At 42.9% G+C, this 13542-nt stretch overlaps 1 protein-coding gene across 1 annotated transcript; it reads left to right on the top strand.

Moving 5' to 3' along the window:
- The first annotated feature begins 4183 nt into the window (after positions 1 to 4183).
- On the top strand, positions 4184 to 13169 carry Ptpmt1 (protein tyrosine phosphatase mitochondrial 1). The gene is made up of 4 exons (XM_026399075.2): positions 4184 to 4709; positions 4815 to 4895; positions 11004 to 11195; positions 12863 to 13169. The coding sequence occupies exons 1-4, from the start codon at positions 4536 to 4538 to the stop codon at positions 12992 to 12994; spliced, it is 579 nt and encodes a 192-aa protein (XP_026254860.1). The 5' UTR covers positions 4184 to 4535; the 3' UTR covers positions 12995 to 13169.
- Positions 13170 to 13542: the final 373 nt, after the last annotated feature.

Genomic DNA, 13542 nt, shown 5'->3' with positions numbered 1-13542 from the left:
AAAAGAACTGGCTGAGTGGCAAAGTACCCCTGGTTAACACCCCAGAGCTAATAATAATAATAATAATAATAATAATAATAATAGCTGGGGATATAGCTCAGTTGGCAGAGTGCTTGCCTTACATGCACAAGGCCCTGGGTTCAATCCCCAGCACCACAAAGAAAGAAAATAATAATAAAAAAATTGTAATATATGTATTTTACTACAATTTTTATTTTCATATTATTATTATTTATTTTGGTGCTGGGGATTGAACTCAGGAGCACTCGACCACTGAACTAAATTCCCAGCTCTATTTTGTATTTTATTTAGAGATAAGGTCTCAGTGAGTTGCTTTGGGGCTACTGGGATTATAGGCTATGCCACTATGCCTGGCCCTTTACTACAAGTCTTTATTTCTTCTTCTTCTTCTTCTTCTTCTTCTTATTATTATTATTATTATTATGTGTGTAGTGCTGGGGATTGAGCCCATGATCAAGCACTCTACCAGTTGATCTATCTGCCCAGCACCTACTACAAGTTTTTAAATTGGTGTCACATTACAACTCAGATCCTAACTAATGCACAAATATATTAGTATAGGTTAAACTACTGTAGCATTTGGCCCTAAATTCAATAGCTGCAACAAAATAGAAAGTTTTTTATTTAGCAGTACTGGGGTACTCTACCACTGAGCTACATCCCAAATCCTTTTTATTTATTTTGAGCCAGGTTCTCATTAAATTGCACATCCAGGCCTCAAACTCTTGTCTCAGCCTCTTGAGTCCCTGCTATTTCAGATCAGCCCCACTTCACCTGATGAGAAATTTATTTCTCTCTCTCTTTACAGATGAGGGTGGATGTTCCTAGTGGAGAAATGAAAAGAAGTAGCTTCTCTAGGCAGTTATTTAGTGACCCAGACCAAAGGGAACAGTGCCATCTGTTATTCATGCCTGCTGAGATTCTTCAAGGCATTATAATCCCCACTCTAGCCCACAGGAAGACAAACAGGGCATGGACATTGGTGGAGGTCTTGTGGACCAGGCTTATTAGCCCTATGAGGGCTGCAACTTTCACCTTCTACTGGAGAAAGTGGAGTCCACTGTTCCCTCTAACTACAAGGGACACTGAGCATGTGGCTACTCAGATACTACAGAAGAAGTAGACAAAGGATTCTGGTGGACAGTTAACAGTCCCTGAAAGCAAAAGGAAAAACCCCTGGGAGAATATGCACCTAACTCTACTCCTGATAGCTCCTGAGGTAAGATTCAGGAGGCCTTCATTTATTTTACACTCTGTAATTTTGAAGTGCTTCCATTTGTCTGTGTGTGTGTGTGTGTGTGTGTGTGTGTGTGTGTGTGTATATGTGCGCGCACGCGCGCGCACGCGCGTGCATACTAGGGATTGAATTAAGGGGCACTCAACCACTGAACCACATCTCAGACAGGGTCTGAGTTGTTTAGCGCCTCATTTTGCTGAGGCTGGCTTTGAGCTCGCACTACTCCTGCCTCAGCCTCCTGAACTGCTGGAATTATAGGCATGAGCCATCATGTGTTTCTATTTTTTACAACAAACTTGTCACCATTATAATAAAAATTTATAAAACAAAACCAGGTGTGGAGGAATTAACAAAAAACTGCATAGAAGTCGAAACAGCCAGTCATAGTGGCTCATGCCTGGAATCCCTGTGGCTCGGAAGAAGAAGCAGGAAGATCAGGAGTTCAAAGCCAGCCTCAGCAACTTGTGAGACCCTGTCTCTAAATAAAATACAAAATAGGGCTGGGGATGTGGTTCAGTGGTTGAGTGCCTCTGAGTTCAATCCCTGATAACCTCCCTTCTCCCTCAAAAAAGTTGAAACCACTGATGCATTCCTAATTGATAAAATAGACTAGAATAAACCTAAATTTCTATCTCAAGAGAATGAGTAAATATTCCATGATATAAATAGGGGCTGGGGCTGTAGCTCAGTGGCAGAGCGCTTGCCTAGCATGTGTGAGGCACTGGGTCCAATCCTTAGCACTGCATAAAAAACTAAACAAATAAAGGTATGCTGTCCATCTACAACTATAATTTAAAAAAAAAAAACATAAAATGGATGATTATACATTGCTCGTTCTTTTTTTTTTTTTTAGTTTTTAGTGGGCACAACATCTTTATTTTAATTTTATGTGGTGCTGAGGATAGAACCCAGCGCCACGTGCATGCCAGACAAGCGTGTTACTGCTTCAGCCACATCCCCAGCCCACGGATGATTATAGAGCATTAAAAATAAATGACCAGGGGCTGGGGTTGTAGCTCAGTGGTACAGCACTTGCCTTGCATGCATGAGGCACTGGGTTTGAACCTCAGCACCACATAAAAATAAATAAAGGTATGTGTCCATCTATATCTAAAAATAAAAATAAATAAATAAATAAATGACCAATATATACTTCACAACAATGTGGTTATATCTTTAATTAAAAAGTCATAAAATACCACTTGTTTTATTCATCATTTTTATTAAGTATATGTATTTATGTGTTTAAAAACCATTTTGTTGGGGGTGGCAACATAGCTTAGCGGTACAGCACGCTTGTGTAGCACTACATACACACCCCAAATTGTTTTTAATTTTTTTTTTTTTTTTTAGAATTTTAATATTTATTTTTTAGTTTTCGGCGGACACAACATCTTTGTTGGTATGTGGTGCTGAGGATCGAACCCGGGCCGCACGCATGCCAGACGAGCGCGCTACCGCTTGAGCCACATCCCCAGCCCTGTTTTTAATTTTTTTAACTTTATTTTATTTACTTATTTTTATGTGATGCTGAGAATCAAACCCAGGGCCTTGCATGTGCAAGGCGAGCGCTCTACAGCTGGGCCATAACCCCAGTCCCTATTTTTAATTTTTATTGTAAAAAATATATATTTATTTAACCAGGGATTAAACACAGATGTTTAATCCCTTTTATTTTTTATTTTGAGCCAGGGACTCACTAAATTGCTGAGGTTGGCCTTTGGATCCTCCTGCCTCAGCCTCCTTAGTTACTAGGATTATACAGGTGTGTCACCACACCAGACTGGCAAAATTAAAATTTCTAAAGTTAACTGTGATGATTACAAATATACCAAAACCCTTTGAACACTCAGGTTTGTCTTTAGATTACATAAATCTTTCACCTTTTAGGGCTAGGGACATAGTTAAGTGGTAGAGTGCTTTCTTGCCTAGCATGCTCAAGGCCCTGGATTTGTTCCCAAGTACAACAAACAAACAAAAACCAAAATAAAACAAAATAAAAACCCAGCAACAACCAAAACCCATTAAACTGTACACTTTTAAAGGGTGAACTTTTTAAATATTTGTTTTTTAGTTGTAGTTGGACACAATACCTTTATTTTATGTATTTATTTTTTTTAGGTGTTGCAAACCCAGGGCCTCACACGTGCTACAAGCAAGCGTTCCACTGCTGAACCACAACCTCAGCCCATGGCTGAATTATTATATATGTGAGTTGTATTTTTTTTTTTTTTTTAGTGCTAGGGATTGAACCTAGGGCCTTGTGCATGCAAGGCAAGCACTCTACCAACTGAGCTATATCCCCAGCCCATGAGTTGTATCTCAATAAAGCTGCTATAAAAGGTGTTTTTTTTTTGTTTTGATTTTGCCACACTAGGAATGGAACCCAGGACCTGGCACATGCCAGGCAAGTGATTTACCACTGAACTACACCCTTAGACCATGAGTCTTTTCTTTCTTTCTCTTTCCCTTTCCCGTGTGTGTGTGTGTGTGTGTGTGTGTGTGTGTGTGTGTGTGTTGCTGGGGATTCAATCCAGGGCACATGGGAGGCAAGCACTCTACCAACTGAGCTAAACCCCCAGCCCATCTTTCCCTTTTTCTTGTACTGTCCCAGGGAGATTTATTACTGAGTTACATCCCTGCCCCCTCCCCCCCTTTTTAATTTAGAGAAGTTGCCCAGGCTGGCCTTGAACTTGAGATCCACCTGCATCGCTAGGATCACCGGCGTGCGCCACCACCCCACCTCAGAGGCCCTTCCTCATCTCTTCTCCCCTTTTATTTGGAGGGGGCACCTGGAATCACTGCCCCTCCTTCCGGCCGGATCGGGGCAGTGCCCTTCCTCCTTCGGCCAGGTCACACTTCCACCCTCAGAGGTCGTGCCCCCTCACCTGGGACGCGACCCCTGCCGGCGGGGGCCTACTACTGGCCACAGGCAAGGGTCCCAGTTTCGCCAGCCGCAGGTTCACCGGCCAGTGGCCCAGGAGCGCAGGGCGCTGCGCGCCGGGGATCTGCTTCACGCCGACAGCCTGGTCCCTCCCCCGAGGCCGGCGGCCCCTCCTCCGGAGCCGTGGAGCCCGCCCCGGGAGCCCCGGGCCAAGACCCACAAGCCCAGGGCTGCGAGCCCCGGACCCTGGCTCCTGAGGAGCCCGCGGTGACTGCGCCGTCTCCCCCCGAGGCCTCAGGCTGCCCGCAGACCTCGCCCTCGTTGTCCTCGCGGTCGCAGACCTCGAGCCTGGGAACGAGCGGCACGTCGCAGCGCCGGACCGGGCGGGGCCGGATGGCGGCCTCCGCGTGGATGCAGGCCGGCCTGGCCCGGGCGCTCTTCTACCCGACGCTGCTGTACACGGTGTTTCGCGGGAAGGTGCGGGGTCCGGCGCACCGCGACTGGTACCACCGCATCGACCACACGGTGCTGCTGGGCGCGCTGCCGCTGCGGGGCATGACGCACAAGGTGAGCGGGGCGGCGGGGCCCGGCCTCCGCGCCGCCGGCCTCTTTGCGGCCCGGCCCACCCCGGGTCCCCGCGGCCCTTGCTGAGCCGGCTCTTTGCTTCGGCAGCTGATACAGGAGGAGAACGTGCGCGGGGTGATCACCATGAACGAGGAGTACGAGACGAGGTTCCTGTGCAACTCCTCAAAGGTGAGGGGCCCGGGCCCCCGGGGAGGAGCTGGGGCGGGGGCGCCTGCCAGCCAGCTTCGCCCGCCAGCTTCGCCCACCGCCCCAGGCCTGGGAGACCCGGAGAAGTTTGGGGGAGGAAGTACGCAGCGATGACCAAGCTCCAAGACAGGACTCCCAAGCTTGTTTGCCTCCTTGGGAGGAGAATCTGTCTGGTCTTACAAGCTCACATGGCAGCAGTTGGAGATAGAAAAGTGAAAGGCAGACAAGTTGACAAACCGTAGGCAGTGCCCTGTGTCTTGGAGCCCCAGCACTCTGGAGGCTGAGGCCAGAGGAGTTGGAGGACAGCCTGGGCAACATTTGAGACCCTATCTCAAAACAAAACAAGAGATGGAAAAGTAAAGTTGACAAAAGCCCCTTTATGCACAAAATTTTATTCTTAATTTCTGCCTTTCAAATTAGTAACTGAGCCGGAGGCAGTGATGATGCACATCTATAATCCCAGCAACTCAGGAGGCTGAGGCAGGAGGATCTCACGTTCTAGACCAACTTCAGCAACTTAGCAAGATCCTGTCTCAAAACAAAAACTTTAAAAAGATAAAAAAAAAAAGGGGGGGTGGGGATGTTAAGCGCCACTGGGTTCAATCCTCAGTACCTAAAAAATAAAAAATTAAAAAATCAGTGACTGAAATTGAAAGACAAAAACTGTGCCTTGCTCATTCCATCATTCATCCATGTAATGCTTATTAAGTATTCAATAGGGATCAGGCACTGGGAGGCATTCAAGATGAAATCCCTAGCAAATGTAAGAAGAAAAGCACCCTCCCAACACTCTTACCATCTAAATGTGTCATAAAATTATCTATTAAAAAGCTAAAAAGAGTTCATTCATTTGGATCTGATTTGGGTGAATGTTAGAGATTAGGATTGAACTTCGAAATACTGTCATAATAAAGTTCAGTCCAAAATGTAATTTTCATTAAATGTGAATGCTTGCTTGTGAACCCTTCTACAGTGGTTATTAGTAAATGCTGCCCTATTATTACTAAACAATGATCTTTCTCTATTATACTGATATAGATAGTGAAAATGCTGTTAATTTCAACCTACAATTTTTTAAAAATAATTTTAGTAGTAGATGGTCACAATACCTTTATGTTGTTTATTGTTTGTTTATGTGGTTCTGGGGATTAAATCCAGTGCCTCATACATGCTAGACAAGCACTCCACCACTGAGCCACAACCCCAGCCCAACCTACAAATTGTTTTATATATATATATATATATATATATATATATATATTTTTTTTTTTTTTAATTTATTTATTTATTTATTTATTTTCTTTTTGATACTGGAGATTGAACTCAGGGGCACTCTGACCACTGAGTCACATCCCCAGTCCTATTTTGTATTTTAGAGACAGGGTCTCACTGAGTTGCTTAATGTCTTGCTGTTGCTGAGGCTGGCTTTGAACTTGTGATCTTCCTGTCTCAGCCTCCTGAGCTGCTGGGATTACAGGTGTGTGCCACCACAACAGCCATGGTATACATTTTTTATTTTTTTTTTAAAGAGAGAGAGAGTGATAGAGGGAGAGAGAGAGAGAGAGAATTTTTTTTAATATTTATTTTTTAGTTATCGGCAGACACAACATCTTTGTTGGTATGTGGTGCTGAGGATCGAACCCGGGCCGCACGCATGCCAGGTGAGCGCGCTACCGCTTGAGCCACATCCCCAGCCCATGGCATACATTTTTGATATGCCTATGGTGCTGGGAATTGGACCCAGGTCCTTGCTCTACTACTGAGCTACACCCACCCCCTCTTGGCATACATTTTTATTATGGTAAGATTGCAATAAATCACTGAGTCTATCTTATCTTAAAGCAGAAGATGGGACATTTATTTACCAGCTGGTGGTCTGGATTCACCATCTGGTAGGCCAAAGGACAGGCTGCAAGTCTACATTCTTCAACCCCTTCCAAGGGTTAGAGTACACCTTTATAGTCCAAAACTACATTAATCATAAGTGGATGTTGCTATGATTCAAAACCATAAACAAACATCATGAGATCTAAAATCATAAACAGAGGGGAAGTGGGTCAAAATGCCTAGTTGAGTACAAGTTGAAGAATGTGTACTAATATCTATACAATCATTCTGATACGGTACATCATCCAAGAAAAATAGGAACCAAAAAGAGAAAAATTTTATGTTGTGTCCCATGACTAAACACTCAAGGTCACTCCAGGTGAACTGGGCTGGCATGAAATAATCACACAGTGACAGAGTAATACCTTTTTCTTTGGGTCCTGTGATAGCTCCTCTGACCTTAAGGGTCCATGGAAAGAGAGAGAGGGGAACACATGCTGAACCATTCTAAAGGGGAAAGCCATTCAAATGAGGCAAGGGGTCAGGTTTCAGGAGTTGAGTCTAGCGGATTGATTACATCTAGGAAGGCCATGCCCATGTCATGAGCTGTGTGGGGAGCATAGGCAGAGTGAGCAAAAAGACCAGAGTGAGGCCCACCCAACCGGGGCAACGTGGATTCAGTCCACTTTGTGCACTCAGAGCTCATGGCTTGCCACATATCCACATTCTCATAGCTCAAGGCTAAGGGGTGCCCAGTTTGTTCCTACGTGGCAGCTCCCAACAATTTTACATTGTATGAGAACAGAAGCATTTGCGTTTCTAAGCAGGGTGTGCTAAGCAGGATCAGGATGGCAGAGATGGAATTTTCTCATGGGAGAAGCATTTCTTAGATGACATGGAGTCTCAGGGTAAAATGGAGTCTGTTTGTCATTGCCTGACCAGTAACATTTTAAGGAATGGATGGATGGGGCTGGGGTTGTGGCTCAAGTGGTAGAGTGCTTGCCTAGCACCTGTGAGGCACTGGGTTTAATCCTCAGCACCACATAAAAATAAAAGATATTGTATCCACCTAAAACTAAAATATAAATATTTTTTTAAAAAAGTATGGATAACAGCTCTTTGGATTTCCCAAAGTACCTTGCAACAAGGCCTTGAGGGTCATTAGCCAAAACAGTAAATGTTCACTACTGTGGTCAGTCCTGTGGTGCAAGGGGAGTCCGAAGTTACTGGACATCTGCAAAATATGCTTGTCTTTCTATGTGAGGCATTGACATTTGTAAAATGGAGCTATACCATCCCACTATTGCAGGGAAAAGAAATCTCCAAGGCAATGGTTCTCACATTTTAATATGCCTAAAAATCATCTGGCAATCTTGCTAAAATAGCATATTCCTACTTACAACCCCCAGAGATTCTGACTCAGTAACTTTAGGGTAGGGTCCAGGAATCTGAGAATTTAGCAACTCTGCAGGTGTTTCTGATGCAATTGATACATAAGCTACAGCTGCAAAACTCTTTCAGTTTTTGTTAATTTTATAAGTAGAATTAAATACAGACCTTCATTCAGGGTCATAAAAATCTCAGATACTCACAAAAGAGGTTAATAAAGAGTAGCTGGATTACAATGTCTAAGCCAGGATAGCAAGTTAGAGGCCAGTGTGGGCAACTTAGACCTTATCTCAAAATAAAAAGGAAAAAGAACAAATTAAAAAAAAAAAAAGAAAGAAAGAAAAGAAAAAGCACTGGGGATGTAGCTTAGTGGTGGAGCACTTGCTGAGGATGTGTGAGCTCTTCAGTTCTATCCTCAATACTACTCTGCCATACACATACAAAAAGAGTAGCTGGAGCATATCTGAAGTCTTAAAGCAAATATAAAGTTGCCCAGTTTAACAGAGGCTTTATTTCTCCCATTTCTTCTTTTTAAGTGATAATATTTCACACAAGTAGATATGTTTCAGTTTTAAAATGATAAACCTATTTTTAGATGTATCCCTCAAAAAAAGTGGTAAAAATGTATATACTTGGGATAAAATATAGTACCCTCAATCTGCAGCTGAATCACTCACTAGACAGGTCTCAAAATTAGGCAAAAGCTTTTTTTTTTTTTTTTTTTTTTTTTTTGATGTATAGTAGTGCTGGGAATTAAACCCAAACCTTTGTGCAGGCCAGGCAAACACTCTACCCCTAGAGCTACCTCCCCTACCCCCATAACTTTTGCAACCAAATTTTATACAATATTTTGCAGCTAAAGATTCAAATATATGAAGGGTACTTAGTTTGCAGTATTGGGGTTGGACCCAGGGGCCCTTTACCACTGAGCTACATCCTACCTGCCATGCTTTTTTTTTTTTTTTTTAAATACTGGATATTGAACCCAGGGGTATGCTACCACTAAGTCACATCCCCAGTTCTTTTATTTTTGAGGTAGGGTCTAAATTGCCCAGGCTTGCTGGGGATGTGGCTCAAGCGGTAGCGAGCTCGCCTGGAATGCGTGCGGCCTGGGTTCGATCCTCAGCACCACATACAAACAAAGATGTTGTGTCCGCCGAAAACTGAAATAAATAAATAATAAAAAATAAATAAATAAATTGCCCAGGCTGGCCTTGCTATCCTTTGGCCGGCCTCCACTTCCCAAGTAGCTGAGATTACAAGCATGTACCATCACACCCAGCTAAATAACTGGTTGGTTAGCATCTGGTTCTTTCAGGTTGGGTTTTTTGTTGTTGTTTTGGGGGTATTGGGGCATTGCACCAAGGGCCTTTCATATGCTAGGTAAGCACTCCACTCTGCCACTGAGCTATGTCTACAACCCAACATTTTAAAAATTTTTATCTTAAGACAGGGTCTAGATAAGTTGCTGAGTGGCCTTGAATTTGGGAATTCTGCCTCAACCTCCTGAATTAACAGGATTACAAGCACATGCACACTGCACCTGGTTTAAAGAGTATTTTAAGAGTAGTTTTGGCCAGGTGCAGTGGCAGACACCTGTAATCCCAGCAGCTTGGAAGTCTGAGGCAAGAGGATCGCAAGTTCAAAGCCAGCTCAGTGGTAGAACACTCACCTAGCATATGTGAGGCCCTGGGTTTTATCTTCAGTACCACATAAAAATAAATAAATAAAATAAAGGTATTGTATCCAACTACAACTAAAAAATAAATGCTAAAAAAAAAAAAAGCCAGCCTCAACAAAAGCAAGGCACTAAGCAACCCTATTTTGTATTTTATAGGGGTGGGGATGTGGCTCAGTGGTCAGAGTGTCCCTAAATTCAATCCCTGGTACCCAAAAAAGAGGGGGCTGGGGCTATAGCTCAGCAGTAGAGGGCTTGCCTCACATGTGTGAGGCACTGGGTTCTATCCTCAGCACCACATAAAAATAAATGAATAAATAAGGGTCTGGAGTTGTAGCTCAGCAGTAGAGCACTTGCCTCATATGTGTAAAATAAGTAAATAATTTTTTTAAAAAAAGATATTGAGTCCATCTACAACCTACAACTAAAAAACTTAAAAAAAAAAAAAAAAAGAGGGCAGGGGATATAGCTCAGTGGTAGAGTGCTTGCCTAGCATGCACAAGACCCTGGGTTCAATCCTCAGCACCACAAAAAAAATAGTTTGGAGCTGGGGTTGTGGCTCAGGGGTAGAGTGCTTGCCTGGTACAGGAGGCACTGGATTCTATCCTTAGGACTACATATAAATAAATAAAATAAAGATATTGTGTCCATCTACAAATTAAAAAAAAAGAAAATAAGCAAAAGAAAGTTATTTTAAAAAGAAGAAAATGGGGCTGGGGCTATAGCTCAAAGCACTAACTTTGCAGGTCTGAGGCCCTGAGTTTGATCCTCAGCACCACATAAAAATAAATAAATAAAGATTTTGTGTCCGTCTACAACTATTAAAAAAAAAAAAAGAAAGAAAGAATAGTTTAAGGGCTGGGTAGGTAGCTCAGTGGCAGACGGCATGCCTAGCATGTGGTGCAAGGCCCTGAGTTTGATCCCCAGGACCACACACACAAAAGAAAATACTTTAAATCTGGGACACAGTTCTAACTCAGCAGCATAGCTGTTAGATGAAAGACCAGCCATGTAGTCAGCCATTTTAAGGGCATTTCTATAAAGAAATTTCTTTTTTTAGAAAAGAGTATATTCACATTGTAGTAAACCTTTAAATTTCCTGTTGCTTTGCTGTCCCTTGGGAGACAGACCCTCTTCATGCCGTCCAAAACAGGTTTCTTTCATTCTCTCTTTTATGCTGGTGGACCTGATTTCAGGAGTGGAAGAGAGTAGGAGTTGAGCAGCTGCGGCTCAGCACAGTCGACATGACTGGGATCCCCACCTTGGCCAACCTCCACAGAGGAGTTCGCTTTGCACTCAAGTACCAGTCATTGGGCCATTGTGTCTACGTGCATTGTAAAGCTGGACGCTCCAGAAGTGCCACTATGGTTGCAGCATATCTAATGCAGGTATTTTTTTTAGATGATGCAGGTATTTCTGGACTGATCTCTTTTATAGTAGACTTCCAGAAGTTCAATAGTATGGTTACTGGCAGGCTTTGCTGGGGGGAGCCATTACCCAATAATAGGCTATCTGTAGGTGGTGTGGTGTCATGCAAAGCACCTGAGATTCATGGATAGGCTAACCTTTGGCTCTGACACCTGCCAAAGCATACAAAGTTGGACTCTCCTCTCTGATGTTTAGTTTCCTCAATCTAAATGTGGTATGAAGCTCGAGTACTATAGATAATATTAGTGCTAATCACTTTCAGGTCTATAGTACTCAGGTTTCTTCAAATATTTCTTGAGTCTCAGGCATGTTGGCTCATGCCTGTAATCCCAGGAAGTTGGGAGGCTGAGGCAGGAAGATCACAAGTTTGAGGCCAGCTTCAGCAACTCAGTGAAATCCTTCCTCAAAATAAAAAATAAAAAGGGCTGGGGTTGTTGCTCGGTTGGTTAAGTGCTCTTGAACATTAGTTTCTAGAAGGAGAGTATCCAAACCAAATTTTACCTATTTGCTGACTAGCAGTAGGATGCTTAAAAATATTTTAACATGTGCTGTGGCATGTACCTGTAGTACCAGCTGCTTGTTACACTGAGGCAGGTGAATCACTTGAGCCCAGTTCAAGACCTGCCCAAGCAACACAGCAAGACCTTGTTTCAAAATAAATAAAAAACACTCATTTTTGTTACCAGTCTGGCCCCTACACAGTATTTTCTAAGACATGTGGACAAAGGAAATGTGGTAATCTGCCTAGTTTTGTGTTACTGTGGACTGGTGAGTAAATGACTATAAACAGTACTCAAGGACTGGGGATATAGGTTAGTGGTAGAGAACCTGGTTCAATCCCCAGTAACACAAAAAAACAAAAATACCCATTTTATACTCTTTCCTATAAATTTCTATTGGTGGTTCTGGTGATTGAACCCAGGGCCTTGTATATGCTAAGCACGCACCTTACTACTGAGCTATACCCTCAGCCCATCCTAGAAATTCTTCTAAAATTTCAGCTCAGAACTTAGGATATTGATGAGGCCTAGGCAGTTTTGAGATTAGGGTCTCAGCTTCACCTTTAACCTTTTTCCAGAGTTTGGAAGCATAAGAATTGGCATACTATTGTGGGCCTGGTTGACTGAGATGATTAAAGTGCTCTCCATTTATCATACGTGGAGTATGGGGTTTTGTTTTGTTTTTTTGAGATAGAGTCTTGCTATCTTGCCCAGACTAGCCTTGAGCTCAAGTGATCCTCTTGCTTCAGCCTCAAGTACCACACTGGTAATACAGCATGATTTTTAACACCCCTCCTCAAATGGCCTTTTTTTTGGTGGGGATACAGAGAATTGAAATCAGGGGCACTCAACCACTGAGCCACAGCCCTATTTTGTATTTTATTTACAGACAGGTTCTCACTTAGTTGCTTAGTGCCTCACTTTTGCTGAGTTTGGCTTTGAACTCATGATCCTCCTATCTCAGCCTCCCAAGCCACTGGAATTACAGGCATGTGCCACTGCACCCAGCTCAAATGGACTTTTCTAAAAAAAGGAATTCTAGGAGTCCTTCAACACCCCCATAGGTCCAGGGCATCTGAACATCTGACCCTTTCTTTCTCTGTTGATTTCCCAACCATCTACTTTAGGTACACAACTATAGCCCAGAGGAGGCTGTCAGAGCCATTTCCAAGATCCGGTCCCATATCTACGTCAGACCTGGCCAGCTGGAAATTCTCAAAGAGTTCCACAAGGAGATTTCTACAAGGGCAGCAAGATGACACTTATGAAAGATATGAAATGTGTGGATTTGAAAGAACTAAACAATGCTGCTTGATACAGAATAAAGAAGTTGTATAGGACCAAAAGGGCTTAAGCCCAGACTTGACGGAACAGAAATGTACTAAGTAGTGGACAATTTTCTTGTGTCTTATTTTCCTAAATTAACACTGTTATATGCCTACAGAGGAAGACTTAGTGTATCTACTTTTTTTTTTTTTTGTAGATCGACACAATACCTTTTTATATTTATTTTTATGTGGTGCTAAGGCTTCAACCCAGTGCCTCACACGTGCTAGGCAAGTGCTCTACCACTAAGCTACAACCCCAGCCCCTAAATCTTTTCTTTAATAGCACCAAGAAATATTAATTTCAACAAAAATCTATTATGTACCTAAAATTATACTTAAAGATATTTAATATCATAACTCAAAGACATTTAACTGTAGAAAAAGAAAGGAAAAAATACTCAGCTCTGGCTTTTTGCTACTGTCAGAACCCCAAATTTACTGGCCCTGTGGGAGCATCCCTCACACTTTTGGAGCATGTA

The sequence above is a fragment of the Urocitellus parryii genome, chromosome 4 (assembly GCF_045843805.1).
Source record: "Urocitellus parryii isolate mUroPar1 chromosome 4, mUroPar1.hap1, whole genome shotgun sequence".
Lineage (NCBI taxonomy): Eukaryota > Metazoa > Chordata > Mammalia > Rodentia > Sciuridae > Urocitellus > Urocitellus parryii.
The sequence above is the reverse complement of the archived record's forward strand: the minus strand, read 5'-3'. Positions and strand labels throughout refer to the sequence as shown.

Bases quoted from the DNA above. Each gene is read 5' to 3' on its own strand.
- Ptpmt1 (XM_026399075.2), top strand. From the start codon at position 4,536: ATGGCGGCCTCCGCGTGGATGCAGGCCGGCCTGGCCCGGGCGCTCTTC. The intron at 4,710-4,814 runs GTGAGCGGGGCG...TTGCTTCGGCAG, and splicing joins TGCGGGGCATGACGCACAAG to CTGATACAGGAGGAGAACGT. The intron at 4,896-11,003 runs GTGAGGGGCCCG...ACCTGATTTCAG, and splicing joins TCCTGTGCAACTCCTCAAAG to GAGTGGAAGAGAGTAGGAGT.